The 17,069-nt window shown below is 48.8% G+C and overlaps 1 protein-coding gene across 1 annotated transcript in view; it reads left to right on the forward strand.

Annotated features, from left to right (window-relative positions):
• ACSS1 (acyl-CoA synthetase short chain family member 1) overlaps window positions 1–17,069 on the forward strand; it is a 66,151-nt gene that overhangs the window by 4,929 nt on the left and 44,153 nt on the right. The window contains exon 2 of the mRNA XM_066386951.1: window positions 7,758–7,854. Coding sequence (XP_066243048.1) covers window positions 7,758–7,854 — 97 coding nt within the window. The remainder of the gene's footprint in view (window positions 1–7,757; window positions 7,855–17,069) is intronic.

Consider the following 17,069-nt stretch of genomic DNA (forward strand, 5'->3'; position numbering starts at 1 on the left):
CCAACTAAATGGGAAATGATATTTTCAAACAACAGCTCAGAATAAGGGCCTAATATCCAAAATATACAAAGAACTCATAAAACTCAACAACAAACAAACAAACAATCCAATAAAAAAATGGGAAGAGGATATAAACAGACACTTCTTCCAGGAAGAAATACAAATGGCCAACAGATATATGCAAAGATGCTCATCTTCTTTAGGTATTAGAGAAATGCAAATCAAAACTGCAATGAGATACCACCTCACACCTGTTAGATTAGCTATTATCAACAAGACAGGTAATAGCAAATGTTGGAGAGGCTGTGGAGAAAAAGGAACCCTCATACACTGTTGGTGGGAATGTAAAGTAGTATAACCATTATGGAAGAAAGTATGGTGGTTCCTCAAAAATCTGAAAATAGAACTACCTTATGACCCAGCAATCCTTCTACTGGGTATATACCCCCAAAACTCAGAAACACTGATACGTAAAGACACATGCAGCCCCATGTTCATTGCAGCATTGTTCACAGTGGCCAGGACATGGAAACAACCAAAAAGCCTGTCAATAGATGACTGGATAAAGAAGATGTGGCACATATACACTATGGAATACTACTCAGCCATAAGAAATGATGACATTGGATCATTTACAGCAAAATGGTGGGATCTTGATAACATGATACGAAGTGAAATAAGTAAATCAGAAAAAACCAGGAACTGCATTATTCCATACGTAGGTGGGACATAAAAGTGAAACTTAGAGACATTGATAAGAGTGTGGTGGTTACGAGGGGGAGGGGGGAAAGGGACAGGGAAAGGGGGAGGGGGAAGGGCACAAAGAAAACTAGATAGAAGGTGACAGGACAATCTGACTTTGGGTGATGGATATGCAACATAATTGAATGACAAGATAACCTGGACTTGTTATCTTTGAATATATGTATCCTGATTTATTGATGTCGACCCATTAAAAAAATAAAATTATTTAAAAAAAAAAAAAGAAGGTTCTGTGGAAAGCCAAGACCTAAAAAAGATTCTTTCCAGTCTTTGAAATTGGCTCTTTTGTATCGGCACAACAGATGTTTTGCTCTTTGGTGTATAAACTCAAGATGGAAGTGGCCCTGGCTGGATGGCTCAGTAGTAGAGCATCGGCCTGGTGTGTGAAAGTTCCGGGTTTGATTCCTGGTCTGGGCATACAGGAGAAGTGCCCATCTGCTTCTCCACCCTTCTCTCTCTCTTTCCTCTCTACTTCTCTCTTCCCTGCCCACAACCAAGGTTCCATTGGAGCAAAGTTGGCCTGGGCGCTGAGAATGGCTCCATGGTCTCCAACTCAGGCACTAGAGTGGCTCTGGCAGCAATGGAGAAACACTCCAGATGGGCAGAGCCTTGCCCCCTGGTAGGCATGCTGGGTGGATCCTGGTCAGGTGCATGCAGGTGTCTGTCTGTCTGCCTCCCCACTTCACACTTTGGAAAAATACAAAAAAAAAAGAAAAAAGAAAAAAGATGTCAGGAAGTTGCGGAACTGGTGGGTAATGATGTGTTGCTTTCAAAACACGCAATTATCGTCTATTTTCTAAACACCAAATTCTGGATCTTTTTTTTTTTTTTTTTTAAGTGTATGTATACTTACTTTTAAGCAAGGGTGCAAAGAAACCATTTTTAAGCAAACATTGAAGACAGAGATTTCTGGATACTTTTTGGAACATTCCTTGGCAACAATGGGAACCATTTTGCTGTACCTTTCTCTTTAGGACCCACCTCAACAATTTAGAAGGCAGATGTGCTGACGATCACAAGATGCTACACTCCTGTGCTTCAGTTGTTTCTCAGTGATCAAAGTAACTTGTCTAAGGTCTTTCAGGGAACTCTGAAAGTGTAACCCCAGGTTTTAGGAGAAAGGTCCTCCAGAAAAGACTGAATTCTCCATAGTTTTCAGAGACCTGACTGAGTTTAGGGAGCAGATGCTTCTGGAAAATTGGCAAGTACAATTTAAATTGTCCCAGAGAGATTTTTATACTGCTCACAAAAATTAGGAGATATTTCAAAATGAATATGAAGTGGTAAAATATCCCCTAATTTTTGTAAGCAGTGTATTTAAAGAAAACCCGTTGTGCTTGACCAGGCGGTGGTGCAGTGGATAGAGCATTGGCCTGGGATGCAGAGGACCCAGGTTCAAAACCCTGAGGTCGCCTGCTTGAGTGTGAGCTCACCAGCTTGAGCTTGGGATCATAGACATGACCCCATGGTTGCTGGCTTGAACCCAAAGTTTGCTGGCTTGAGCCCAAGGTTGCTGGCTCGGCTGAAGGCCCCCTTCCCCGGGTCAAGGCACATATGAGAAAGCAATCAATGAACAACTACAATGCTGCAACGAAGAATTGATGCTTCTCATCTCTCTCTCTTTCTGTCTGTCTCTATCTGTCCCTCTCTGTCTGTCTCCCATAAAAAAAATAAAGTATAAGAAAACCCATTGTGAATCTTTTGCGAATATTAACACCTTTATTTCTTTTGATCAAAATAGAATTTCTGTATGTGGGTTTATAAAGTTAGGGAGGGGGAGGCATATATTTAAACAACTGACTGTAGTTCTTTAAAATTCCTATCTAAATGTGTGCTATTTTTATAATGGAAACAAGGTCTCATAGTCTTTTTTTTTTTTTTTTTAATCTCAAACCTGTGAGCCATCAGCAGGCATTTGCTTAACTATTTGCAGAACTGTGTTAGACTCGGTGTTAGACTTGCCTTGAGGTGAACAGGACTGAGCCTCTTCTCATCTCAGTGTCATGTCACCAGTGTGAAGTAGTTGGTGGTCCCGTTGTACAGATGTGCAAATAAAGGCACCAGCTCATGTACAGTGATGAACAGTGCAGAAGATGCCCCGTTGCCACAGAGTCTGCATTTTAATGAGCAGATGAACCACAAATGAGTAAATGAGCAAATCCACACTAGGGTAACTTGCTCAGGGTATTTACAGTTGCTAAGGGAAGAATTACAGTGTTACCTCTCAACTCACTGCCATGATATATGAATTTTAGGGATATGGTCTCAGGGACCTTGTGACCCCGACTGGGGAGAGTTTAGCAGAGCCAGCATTATGTCCCAGAATGGGATCACTGGGCAGAATACCTAAGCGTTAAGTGGTGTGGGCCCCTGAGTGATGGAGAGGAGAGATCACTGTGTGCTGGAAGTTTGGAAGAGGCTTGAATTAGGAGGTGGGGCTTGAGCTGAGCCTTGAATTGCATTAGGGCCTTGCCCAGCTCTTCTTGGAAATGCTTGTAAACGGAATTTTCTTGTCCCACTGCCCAGTTCTCTAGATGGAGACGTTTTTTAAATGGGGAGAAGAATTTCTTCCTTTTAGCCTCGCTCTCTCCCTTCTTTCTTTTTACCCCTACAGTTGAAGCAACAGCAGGAACCACACATCTGTATTAAAAGCCAACATATACATGGTGTTTTTTTATTTTTTATTTTAATTTTTAATTTTTTATTTTTTTTTCATTTTTCTGAAGCTGGAAACAGGGAGAGACAGCCAGACAGACTCCCGCATGCGCCCGACCGGGATCCACCCGGCACGCCCACCAGGGGCGACGCTCTGCCCACCAGGGGGCGATGCTCTGCCCATCCTGGGCATCGCCATGTTGTGACCAGAGCCACTTTAGCACCTGAGGCAGAGGCCACAGAGCCATCCCCAGCGCCCGGGCCATCTTTGCTCCAATGGAGCCTTGGCTGCGGGAGGGGATGAGAGAGACAGAGAGGAAAGCGTGGCAGAGGGGTGGAGAAGCAAATGGGCGCTTCTCCTATGTGCCCTGGCCGGGAATTGAACCCGGGTCCTCCGCACGCTAGGCCGACGCTCTACCGCTGAGCCAACCGGCCAGGGCTATACATGGTGTTTTAAGATCACTGTCACCCGGACCCTGCAGTGTGTTTTCTCTCTAGGTGCCCGTGTCATCTGAGTGTCAACCATGGCAGCTGTGAGCTGTGTTTCCATTGGGAGCACTGTCGCACAATCTGATCCTGTGACAGAAAGCTCTACTCATCTAATTCCTGCTATCACTCCCAGAATTAGGAACTGTTACCCCCCACTTTGGATTAGGAAAGTGAGATTTAGATTAAATAAGTATGTTGTCTGTGCTTAGTGAGTGAGTGGACAGGGGCTGGGCTCTGGGGGGTGGGTCCCCTGACTTCGGCTGCCTACCAGCAAGGGTGTGGCCAGGTGTTTTATAGAGCTGGCAGGTGTTTTTGATCACTCCTGTCCCCATAGGGAAAAGAGCCCCCTTGAACCTGGAATATGCATACAAAATAGAATGCCTGCAGATGTATGCGTGCACATCTGTGTGTGGGAGCATGTCCGGGCCAGCCGCAGTGGCAGCACTGGGTCTGTTAGAGGTGAAGTGCTCAGGTTCACTCAGACCTGCTCCCTCAGACTTCAGGTGGTGGGCGCTGCTCACAATCTGTGTGCTAAGAAGCCCTTTGGGGGTTCTGGGCAATTTAGAAGTGCTAATTTGGACCAACAAGAGAACTGTTTGAGGAACAAAGTCATGAAGACAGGAAGAGGTCTGTACCCTCCCCTGAGCATGGGGCCAACCTGCTGCCATTTAGACTCCATTTTTGCCCTTCAGCTTGAGGACTTGAATGTTCTGTCCACCTTCCAGAGCTGCTGTGCTTCTCTGCTCTGCTCTGGGTTAGGCTACATGTATATAACATGAACAGGACATCTGGCCTCTGCCCACAGAGGGACAGCAAGTGCATACATCTCGGGTGAGTTAGAAGTCCAAGGGACATGAAGTGCCCATTGAAAGAGGAAGAAAGTGTGAGGGTGGGCACCAGGTGAGGACAGCAGTGGGGAGAGCAGGACAGTGTGCCCCAGGCAGGGAGAAACCGTGCAGAGGTCCCGAGCAGGAAGGTGCTCACAGAATCAGCACTGCCAGTGGGGAGGGGTAGATCACTCAGGGCCTTGGTGGCCATTTGTCCAGCACTTCCCATATGCAAGGAAGGCACGTAGCAACACTGTACCTGGGTCTCAGTGCTGACCTGCCCGAATTCCTGCCATTCGTCAGTCCTGGGAAGAGATGGACACGGGGCTGGTCTTGTTGGCTACCCAGCCACACCCTGGGTGCTGTCTATCCTGGGGCAGGTCTTTGTCACCTGCACCTTTGCCCTCCTGCTCGGTGTAAACCAGACACAGGGTGCTGGGCTCCGAGGCACTGAGGGTTCAGGTTTGAAGTCGGGCGGTCATGTGCTGGCACCCTGGCTGCCGTGTGGGCAGGCGATGTGGGTAGATGAGCTCTAGGAAAGGCGTTCCTTGTGCTTTGAGTCCCTTTCCTATTGCTTCCTGGCTAGGCCGTGGGCAGGTTGCTGGAGCACCTGTAGACTGTTTCCTAAGCTGTACCTGAGCTGGCCCCTTTCCACGGTCACTTAGAAGGTCCAACTCAGGGTGAAAGAAGTTCAAGAGCAGGCTTCTTGAATAAGAGAGTGCATACCTGTCACCTGGAGTCTTCTCAGGCCTGGCCTGGGCTGGCCAAGGGTTTGCATTTGTTCCCCAGTGATGCCTGGTGCAGCCAGCGTCCAGGGAATACTCAGGTGCACATGGAACCAGCGTTCTGCTGGCTTTCTGCTCAGCGCACAGTGCTAACTCTCTCTGTTTTTCCTCCAACCCTTTCTCAGTATCTGTCCTCAACTTTAAGGAACTGGCTCTCCAAGGCTTATCAGGACCTGCTTCGGGTCACTGCTTCCCATTCAGTCATTTAGGTCCTCCCGGGCCAGGCGGTGGAGGGGTGAGAGGACCCATCCTGCTGAGGCAGCTCCTGATCTACTGATTGTTCAAGAAAAGTCAGAAATTCCTAGTTTTAGTGTGGAAATTTGATTTCTCAACTTTGGACCATATCTCTCTCTCTCTCTCTCTCTCTCACACACACACACACACACACGTTGATTTTGGGTTTATTGTGTAAATCCAGGTTCTGCCACCAAACCCCTTTTCAGTGTCCCTTCTTGCTTTTCCTCTCTTCAGTATTTTGGGCATTTCTTCTCTTCTATTTTTCTAATAATTCAAAAACTTTTTTGTGTGAGTAAATAGTGTTATAACTTTATCCATAACATCTGTCTTTAGTTATTAAACTTTTTGACATGTAATTTATATGCCTGTCAGGTGCCAAAAATTGAAGTAAATTTTTTATTGTAAGAACAAAGAATAGATAAAATAGCATAAGAAGAAAAAGTAACTCTCTACACACACACACACACACACAAATATAAAAGCTAAAGTATGTAAATATTTTCCTGTGAGTTAACCCTCTCAAGAATTCTAGGAGTTACATGATCTTTTGTTATCTCCCATAACTTCTGTCAGAATGGTTATCCCATTTCAAAGTGTCTAACTCAGGGGACCCCAAACTTTTTACACAGGGGGCCAGTTCACTGTCCCTCAGACCGTTGGAGGGCCGGACTATAAAAAAAACTATGAACAAATCCCTATGTACACTGCACATATCTTATTTTAAAGTAAAAAAACAAACAAAATGGGAACAAATACAATATTTAAAATAAAGAACAAGTAAATTTAAATCAACGAACTGATCAGTATTTCAATGGGAACTATGCTCCTCTCACTGACCACCAATGAAAGAGGTGCCCCTTTTGGAAGTGTGGCAGGGGCTGGATAAATAGCCTCAGGGGGCCACATGTGGCCCCCGGGCCATAGTTTGGGGACCCCTGGTCTAACTCATAGCATGGCAGTTATCAGTGGTTAATAGTCTCTTGTACTCATATAAAGCACTTGAACATTTGGTACGACATTTGTTTTCTGTTGTAGGCTCAAGGGTTAGACGTGATAGATAAGGCAGCTCCCATTTATATGGCAGAACATGGATTTGGAGAAGATAACAATTGTCCACAAAAGGGAAACACGTTTATATACCTGAACATTGGGGTGACCCTGAGGACCAGGTGGACAGGTGGCTGCTGCCTCCAACAGCTGTACTGGTGTTCATTTCCCTGCTGGTGGAGAGGTAGACAGGGAAAGCCTGGCTTTGAAGGCTGGCAGTAACAGCCATAGCCAGGCTCACTTTGAACAACATGTCAGCAAATGAACTTGATCCTATTAATCTTCAGGTTTACAGTAAGCTGGCAGAACTGACTTTTTTTTTTATGGGAAATCATGTGACCTGAGCTTGAGTAATAGAGGGGGAGGGGAGCAGAGCCTTCCAGAACCAGCATTGCATTTCCTCATCGTTGCGACACTCCTTGGAACAGAGGCTGGTCTTAGGATGCTGACTGGACACCTCTCAAGGGGGTGTGGCTCCTTAACCCGGACTGTGTGCATCTCTGCCACATGCAAGATGCTTCTTCCCTTACATGAACCTTGTATTGAATCAGGGGCATCATATTTATGTTAAGTATTCTTTCCAGCAGCTCAGGCTGTGGTGCCCAGCCCCTTCTGCACATTAGAACCACCCAGGGTGACTTGCAAAGCCCAGGGACAGTTAGGTCAGGGTTCCTGTGTGGCTGGGGTTGGGACTACTGGCGTGAAGTGCCTACTTCAGACTGTTCCCAGGGGATCACCCTATCCCTGTGAGATCATGTTTGTGTAGTTTTGCCTTGTTTTCGCAGGCTCTGGCACTCACCCTTCTCCTTGCAAGGAAGTAGAAACCCCCCTTTGATGATGGAAGGGTCCACCTTAGCAGCAGGCAGAGTAGTGTAGGTCACAGCAAACCAGACCCTCCCCTGATTCTGACTCTAAAAACACCAAGTTTAGTGTTTCTTAACCTGTTTTTGTGCAGTCAACTGCTTGGATCAGCATGTTCAGAAGTCCCCGGAGAGCATTGCTTTGATCTGGGAGCGAGACGAGCCCGGAACTGAAGTGAGGATCACCTACAGGTACTGTGTGTTCCCTGATGGCAGGCATCTCAGTGCCCCCACGGTCTCCTGGGTCTCTGTGTTGCTGCTATCGATGCTGGCCCCGGGCACCTCTGCTGGACTGTTTCCCAGGAGCAGGGTTGCCCAGCTTGGAGGAAGCCTGGCTTTCCTGCTCACTTGGCAATACTTGGTGTCTTCAGATTCCCGTAGAAGGAGCTGGGTCTTCGGGAACAACTGTGATGAATGTTCAAGGCATAGGGGAGGCTGTTGGCACAGTCCTGTGAGTGTGTGTCTGGTCCTGGGCAGGGGTTCTCTGAGTATCAAGGAGCATGTTTCAGCTTTGGGAATATTCTGTCATCCCAGGACAAGGAAGTCTGAATGCAAGGGAATAAAATACATGCTGGCATAATTAAGACCGGCCCACTCACCCTTAGTGAGCCTATAAGATTGAGACCAAAAATAAAATCAAGTCTTTTAAAGAGGCGGCACATCTGACATTTCTGTTCTTTGACTCCTTAAATTCTTTACATATTCTCAGTGCCAAACACCCTTCTGGGTATTGTGTATGTGTTTTGATTGAGCTCAGTGTCCAGGATGGTAACTGGCCTCCGCAAAGGGCTGTTTCCTGTGGCAACAGCTTTGCTTTGCGTCTCTGTGGTTGATGGCTGCAGGACATTGGGTCCCTTTCCCCTGGGGATAAAATTCCCTTTGTTAAAGCCTCAAGTTCTCTTTGCTGTACTAGCTCAGACCCACTAGGAACCTGAGTTGTGTGTCCCCACTCCTCATCAAAGAGTCACGAGCCCAGTTATGCTCCTGGTGGATGGCTTACAACTTTTCTTGTGCAGTCATTGAACAAGTTTCATCGTGTGCCTCTATCTAACAGTCCCCTAACAGAGCAGTGTGGCTGGGTGTCTCTGGAGGAGGTGACGTTGAAGCTGAGGTCTTATTGATAAAAAGCAGCAGCCATGAGAAGAATAGGGGAAGAACTTCCCGGGTCAATTCCGGACCCTGAGGGTGCATAAGCGTAGGTAACCCGGGAACAGAGAAGGTGTGTGGGGCTGGGGTGACGCTGTCCGGGAATGTGGTGGGAGGAGTGTTCAGAGAAGTGGCTCCAGACCCCGGGGCCTGAGAGCAACAGTTCCTCCTCTGCCACTTGGGTGACTGAGGGGGGGGGGCACTGAGCACCCCTAGTTTCCTGTTTTTTTTTCCGAACTTGGGATTTATTACCAAGGATGGTAAAATTCACTGAAGATGATAAAATGGCTCAAGTTGACTTTTGAGTCCAACAAAGTGATGTTTGTTAATCTGCAGCTTCTAGTGGTCACTGCCTACTTGTCCTTGCCACCTCCTCAGCACTCACAGTCGGCCGTGGCCTTTCCAGCCTCTGCACCGACCTGTCTCCCAGTGGCCAAGCTCAGGGCCTGCACAGCTAAACCTCGGGCCCCGTCCAGGTGACTGAGCCAGATCCCTAGGCCTGTACACACTGTTAGAGTTTAGGGAGCGCTGCTCTAATAAACTGGCTCCAGTGTTCTTTGCTATTATTGGCCCAATTTGATTTGTGTGTGATTTTTTTTTTCTTTCCCAAGTGAGAAGTAGGGAGCTATAGAGACAGAATCCCTCATGTGCTCTGACCTGGATCCCCCTGGCAGGACCGCTACTGGGTGATGCTCTGACCTTCTGGGGCCAAGTATGTGATTCTTTAGTACAAGATTAAGACTGTAGGGATGGGGTGGAGGAGCAAACCAGCTGGATGCTGGAGATAAAGTGGGTCCAGCCACAGGCTGACCTCCTTCTGTTGCTGCGCAGGCATGCCTGGAGCCTGGGGCAGGGGCGGTGGGCGCGGTGTGACGTCGCCTTGGCTGGACACAGCCTGTGCGCACACCCTGTGAGTGCTCTGCAGTGATTGGCAGTCCGAGAGCCAGGCTCAGGCTGGCTGCTGAGATACATGGTCGACTAGAAACCACGGGGAATTGTCAGGACTGCAGCCAGCCTGTTAAAGCTGAGAACAACTTCAGTTCATTCACCAAAGTTACCCTGGGCAAGGGATAAACTTAGGAGCACAGGCAAGGAATTTCTTATTCTCTTTCCAAAGATACACAGATTTAGCCCGGACTAGTTTTACAGACCTGGCTGTCTTAGCACCGGAGGACTGTCACTGTGTACTGTTTGAGTAAAAAGAAAAGTGAACGTACGGATTGTCTTGAGTTGCGGCTAGTTTTTGAGAGACTTGGGTGAATTGTTTCCCTGGTCATTTTACATTCTTGACATAAGATTTCTTTCCTCTGCTCTCAGAGTAAAGCCACCTAGAGGTGGTGCTGGCCACCCTGCCAGCACACAGACCGTCATTGAAACGCAGTGCTCCCCTGCCCCGTGCTCCCCGCTGTGGCTCCCAGGTGCCCCAGGGCAGCCACAGCCCGAAGACCACGTTCTAGACCCATAGTCTGAGCCCTTTACGGCAACACCTTGGGGTTGTGGCTCTTAGAGGCTGGGGTGCAGGTGGCAGTGCAGTTTCCTGGGACTGTTCCCACCTTTCTGTCTCAAGCTTGGGTGACATGTCTCATTCCTCGGGTGCCCAAAACCTCTCACTTCTGGGTCTGCCGAATTATTTGGATGAGGCACATTTGTTTTTTTCTTTTTCCTTCCTTCTTCCTTCTTTTTTTTTTTTAACTGATTTTAGAGAAAAACAGGAAGGGAGAGAGAGAATAGTGAGAAGCTTCAATTTGTAGTTGCTTCACTGTAGTTGTTCATTGATTGCTACTCATATGTGCTTTGACTGGGGGGGGGGGTTCAAGCCGAGCCAGTGACCCCTTGCTCAAGCCAGTGAACTTGGGCTCATGTCGATGATCCCATGCTCAAGTTGGACAAGCTTGTACTCAAGCCAGTGACCTCAGGGATCTGGGTCAACGTTCTATCCACTGCACCACCGCTGGTCAGGCGACAAGGTACATTTCTGAAAAATCCTTATAGAGTTTGTAAGATGAACCAACAACTTCTGCCCTAATCATTCCACTCTCAAGAATCACCACTGGCCTGACCTGTGGTGGCGCAGTGGATAAAGCATCGACCTGGAAATGCTGAGGTCACCGGTTCGAAACCCTGGGTTTGCCTGGTCAAGGCACATATAGGAGTTGATGCTTCCAGCTCCTCCCCACTGTCTCTCTCTCTGTGTCTCTCTCTCTCTCTCCCCTCTAAAATGAATAAATAAAATTAAAAAAAAAAAAAAGGATCACCACTGTTTTCCATATGTCTAGACAGATGTGCATACCCAGGGGCGTGTGTATATGTCTGTGTTACACCACGTGCACCCGCACACATTCATTTTAAACATGCTCATCCTCCAGGCGTGTTTCCACAAGCTGCTCCTAGTTTTGAAGAACCTATCCTGGAACAGTCTCCAGGTTGCAGGCATGGCCCCCCTCCTGCTCCATTCGTCTAGCCTGCAATTAGCTGTTGTCTTCAAGCGTGCTCTTCTGAACATTGGCATGTGTTTGTTACCTTGCCTCCCTTGCGAGGGAGAGGGCTGGCAGGTCGGCTTTGGGAACTTTGGGGACGCTGCCAGATCATCCTGTTTCCTTCTGTGAGGCACCAGGCACCAGTTCTGAAGCACACCCTGCCAGGAGGGGTGTGCTCCCAGCAGCACGCGTAGGCCACATGCTGGTGTTGCCACCGGGTTCTGGTCAGAGAACCTCATTGGCTGTGGTTTTTCCCAGCTGCCTCCTTCAGAAATGTAGTGCTCACTTCCCTGTGGGTAGTGAAGGGGCAGGAGCCCTGCTTGTCTGGGATCACCCTGGAATGGTCTGCACGCATCCCCGCATCTCCTGGCAACAAGGACAACCTGTGGCCTGCGGCCAGAGCCAGGGCCAGAGGGCCACCCCACTCCATTTTCAGATGTGTTCCGAGATGGCCTGAGGAAGCTGTTCTTTCCTAGTGGACCAGCAGGACTGTAAACCCTGGGCCCCATTTGCACTGCTTGAGGCTGGATGGTCTGAGGCCCTCGAGACAGGGTCTGCAGAGGCCAGGTGCTCAGACAACCCGGGCGGCGGCCAGAGGCTTTGCAGCCAGAGAACAGGTCTTCTCCAGCTCGGCGCTTATTTCACAAGACTGTCCTCTGCGTGTAGTTCCAGCTGGCAGATTCCTGAGGCCCTCGGGGATAGGGATGTGGAGAGACACACATCCCTTTCCTTCAGGAAGGTAGAGGTGGGGTTTCAGGTAGATTCATGAGGTCAAGGTCCGTGCTGTGTGTAGGGGTGCCCAGCAACAGAAGAGAGCAGGTTGTGGGTGCCACACTGAGAGTATTTACCAAAGCTCTTAACCAACTCATCTTCTGCCTAAGGTCCTTTAAAGAGGGGTCTGAACTTGACTCTGAGTCCAGATGTGACCCTTTTAATTAAGCTGTGACAGGCTGTAACATTGGCCAGCACTGGGGAGCTCAGCATCCTCGTTTGACCAAACCAAGGACTGGAGGAGGCCAGTGCTGCTCCAGGTCTAGCCGCTGGGGGGAGCGCATGGGGTAGTGCCCGGGGTTGTAAAGCACAGAGTAGCAGAGCTGGGCATTGGTGCTGCACCCGGAGGGGCCTGCGTCCTCCTGTGTGTGAGCTGAGTGTAGTTTTACTGTGAGTCAGGGCCCTGGACTGGGGGATTTCTGTGACTGCTCCAATCAGGGCCTTTTTATTAGGGAGGGGCCCTCCTCTCCTCTGCCTGCCTCAGCGCTCAGGGGCCAAGACTATGGCTTTCTCCCTGGGTGTCTGGGCCAGGCATTGGGTGCCATTGAGACTCGATGTGGCCTTGGGCCTAATGTGGAGGGCTCACTGGAAATATAAGATGGGCCCCAGGCCCTTTGGGACGCCCCTCTGTCTAGGGCAGCTAGACCAGCACTCGTGGGCGGACGGAGCCAGGCGGGCCTGCAGTCTGGGGGCCTACCCTCAGAGGCTTGTGTGTTTCCTTGGCCCTGGGTGTCTTCAAAGTTGGCCGCTTACTAAGCTTGTAGAAGTGGTCAGTCCCCATGGGCGTTAGTGGTAGGGAGCAGGAAGCCGTACCATGGACACCTGGTTGAGGAGGCACCGGGGAGGTCCTGAGGAGGGTTGGGTTTGGGGAGGCAGAGGAGAGGGCAGGGTGATGATAGAGGCAGAGGGGGCAGTGGTGTGTGAGGCCGTGTAGGGTGAGGCAGCCAGCAAGGGTGGCGGTGGGAGGCTTGTGCTCCTTGCTTGCTCTGTCCCCTAGCTGTGTGTGTGACCTTGAAAGCAAATCACTCCAGCTTTCTGACCCTCAGTTTTCTCATCTGCAAAATGGAAACACGCATCTTTTCCACTAGGTGGCTGAGCGTTAGCAGGATATGGGGATCAAAGCCCAGAATAGTGTCTTGGAGGTGGGTCTGTTTTAGGTGAGGGTCAGGTCCAGTTGAAGGGAGATCAGCAGAGGATTTCAGATGTGACAATGGGAAAGGCACAGGGTTACCCTGTGGCTGCTGGTGCTGGGAGGATACGGTGGCATTTCAGGATGAGGACTTTAACTCAGGAGAACAATTTCATCAGCTAACTGGCTGCCCCACCCCTTCTCGTGTGCCAGACCCTTGCACCTTGCCCTTCTCACCCCCAAAGTAGTTACCTTAGCGAGCAGCCTGCAGGCAGTATCGCTGCTGGTATAGGGATGTCGATGGGTGTGGTACCTGGCTGCCTGTCACGCAGGACAGAGTTGGATTGTTCAGTGGGCTCCCCTGAGTGAGGCAGAGTGGCCCATGGCTCCTGGGCTTCTGTGTGGCATCCCAGCTTTCAGCCTAAGAGGAATCTGCATGCTGACACCCAGAATCCCGTAGAAACCTTGTGTTACTTGAATGTTGCTGGTTTTAAAGACTTTTTTTTTTTTTTTTTTAAAGACTTTGGCTCCAGATGTCAAAGCCGAGGAGTGTTTCAAACCTTTCTAAACATGGCCACTTATTTTTTTTGTCCTTTTTTTGGCAAGCTAGGGCTCCTGGAATTTTATATTTTAGAATGGCCACATCTTGGGACTGCAACAGGGACGACCCACAGATGAGATATTCCTGATTTTTTAACAGCCACATATGGATGTGGGATCAGCCCATTCCACATCTCTGCCCCTCCTGCCAGTCTTGATGTGGCTTCTTGTGTGTATTCTTAGTTACAGGACTTCTGCTCAGCTAGACTTTAGGTATTTCTCAATGATTGTTGTTCTGTAGTTTTGTTGTAATTTCGATGGGAGGAAGCGAGTGCAGTGTTTACTACTTCACCATTTTGACTAGAAGCCCAAACGACTTCCATTTTCATTAGCAATTTTGTCTTTATTATTAAATGAATAATTATTAAATAAAATGAATTAAATAATTAACCACTATTGTTTTGGGGTTTTTTTAAAGGAAAAATTGGTTGAAGTGACCTTTAAGGACAGCCTTGTTAGGGGTCACAGGCTGCTTTTGGGGTGCTGACGGCACACAGGACTGGGTCTGCTATTGCAGGGGCTCCTCCTCCCAATGCCTGGCTCAGTAAGTCGTGCTAGAAGCTGGAAATCAACTGTGGTGGGACTGTTTACACTACAGTAATTGGCTAACGGTATCAGTCATGAAGCCCAGGCACTTTAGCAACAGGAAGCGAGCAGTCCTGATGCTGAGGGTTAGAGGAACAGGTTCTAAGACAAGACCCTTGGACCCAGATCTGAGAAAGTCACTTAACTTCTGTGTGCCTCAGTTTCCTCATCTGGAAAATGGGGAGGGGTGATGATAGCACACAGCCCACAGGCTGCTGTGAGGGTTAAATGGATGTGTGAAGGACTCAGCAGTACTGGGCACCGGACATTCACTTAACAGCGGTTCCTGTTGTCATTCCACGAGCAGGAAATGTGAGTGGGGTCAGGTAGACAGGAGGGTACACAGATAGTAACGCATTGGGGCTAGGGAAGGAACTAGCCCCCTCGATGCTGAGGGGGTAAGACATGGTGGGTCTGACGGTACCACGGCTTGGGCTAGAGAGGAGGTTTCCCGTGCTCTAGTGGGTGGCAGGAGGGGTAGAATTGCTGATGGAGACTGTGGGGTGACAAGCAGGTGATGCGTGGGTGGGGTACACAGCATGACAGGATGGGTCTGTCTGTCTTCCCTCCAGCCTCTCTCAACCACAGGCCACAGGCTGAGTGCCTGCGACATGCAGGCCAGTAGTAGCTCTGACTGTAGGTGATGTATGTACCCTTCTCAGAGCCACCCAGCAGCCCCCGCCACAGGGACACAGCAGGTAGGCCCTGCAGGTGACGGACGGTTTCATGCTTGGCATTCAGATACTTGTGAGGCTCCTTCATTCTGAGTCACTGAATGACGGGTACTTGCAGCTTACACAGATGCGGACTGGCATTTTTATTCTCCCTCCTGAGAAGAGGTCACTGAAGTGCCCATCTTCTTTTAAGGAAGCACCAGTTTTCACTAAATTTCTTTTTCTGCCATTTTCTGCAGTTACTGTTCATGGGACCTCATATTTGATTCTTGTTTTAAGTCTGTTCTAGCTGCTATAATGAAACAGCACAGATAGGTGTCTTACTTATTGCTCACAGTAGTGGAGTCTGGAAGTCCAAATTGGAGGCGTTCGCATGGTGACATTCTGGTGAGGCTCTCTCCTCCTGGCTCATGACCAGCACCTTCTCACTGTATCTTCACATAGTCGAAGGGGCAAGGGAGCTCAGGGGGGGTCTCTGTTATAAGGGCACTAACCCATATCACCTCCCAAAGGCCCCACCGCTTCATACTATCACCTTTTGAATGGGGTAAGATTTCCACATGTGAATTTGGGGGACACAACCATTCAGACCATAGCAGTCCTCACAGGTACCCTGAAAGTGGGCCATATCATTAGGCCATTCTATAAATAAGGACAACTTAGGCCCTCGGTACATGGGGAGCTGGAGTGGAAAAACCATCTCTGATCAGATGTTGTCTGGCCTGAGACAGAAACTCTGAGTCCAGTAGTTTTTACAGACTATGGCAAAGCCTCAAGGAAAAAACATTTATTTTTGTAAAAAAACTTAGAAAACCTGAAGCTCTAGTGATCCCAGATTCACTAGTTGACCTGGGGTTGCTAGTGACCGCTCAGCTCTTGTGTGCATTGAGTCCTGAGTGTGTCTGGGGCCTTCCGGGAAAATACCAGCTTTGGGATTTTTTTGTGTTTAAGTGTGGCTGCTGCTTTATATGTCACTGCAACTTCTGTTTCCTCAAGGCCATAGTCATGAAATTAAATAGTGATGAGTGAGGAGCTTCCTAGTGGGTTTATGAGCCTGTTCAGCTGAATTTCCTGAGCTTCTACTCTCTCAGTGGTTTAAACAGCAGACCGAGCAAATTTCCTCACCATCAAATCAGATTTAGTGGCTGCAGTAACGTCTGGATCAGAGGAGTCTGCCAGGGGGCACAGAGCTCTGAGATGTGATTCCTTCGCCATCCCCATGCCCTGCTCTCCCGTGAGTCAGTCCTTCGTGCTGTGTTCTGCTTCCCCAAGCCAGTCCGTTTCTTCTCTCACTGACCTTTGTCCTTCAGAACTGTTTTGCTGAAGGATTCTAGAGAAGCATACTGAGGAAAGATAGGTGTCAAGTTGTGCATCCCAGTGGTCCCCAAACTTTTTACACAGGGGGCCAGTTCACTGTCCTTCAGACCGTTGAAGGGCCACCACATACAGTGCTCCTCTCACTGACCACCAATGAAAGATGTGCCCTTCCGGAAGTGCAGCAGGGGGTTGGATAAATGGCCTCGGGGCCGCAGTTTGGGGACGCCTGATAGACCATCCAGTTGACCCGTCCTCTCTAGTCACCCAGGCTTAGAGGAGTAACTGTCTATGAACTGCTGTGTCTTATCACAGGCCTTCCATTTGCGTATCAACATAACTCCTTGGGTTTACTTCTCTTGTTGGTAGAAAAAAAATGAAGAGAAAAGTAGTTGTGAGTTGGTTTATCAGTGAGAGTGGTCCTTTCTGGTTCCCTTTTCAAAGTCTCAAAGGGGCAGGGTGTTCTCCCAGAGGGATAATAAGATGATGGCCAGCCTCGCCCTTTCTTGATTCAGGAAAGTGGGCAGGTGCTCATGGTTTGAGCATGAGCTCAAGTCATCCAGGGCCTGCAGGCTCTCATAGTTTCAACTTATCCACAATTCTCATTCATTCAACAGATATTGATAGAGCATCTTCAGCGAGCGAGGCTCAGTTCTAGACACTGGGAAGGAGGCAATAAATCCCCAAGTCTCCGCCCAAATGAGATTGTAC

This window comes from Saccopteryx leptura, chromosome 5 (assembly GCF_036850995.1).
Source record: "Saccopteryx leptura isolate mSacLep1 chromosome 5, mSacLep1_pri_phased_curated, whole genome shotgun sequence".
Lineage (NCBI taxonomy): Eukaryota > Metazoa > Chordata > Mammalia > Chiroptera > Emballonuridae > Saccopteryx > Saccopteryx leptura.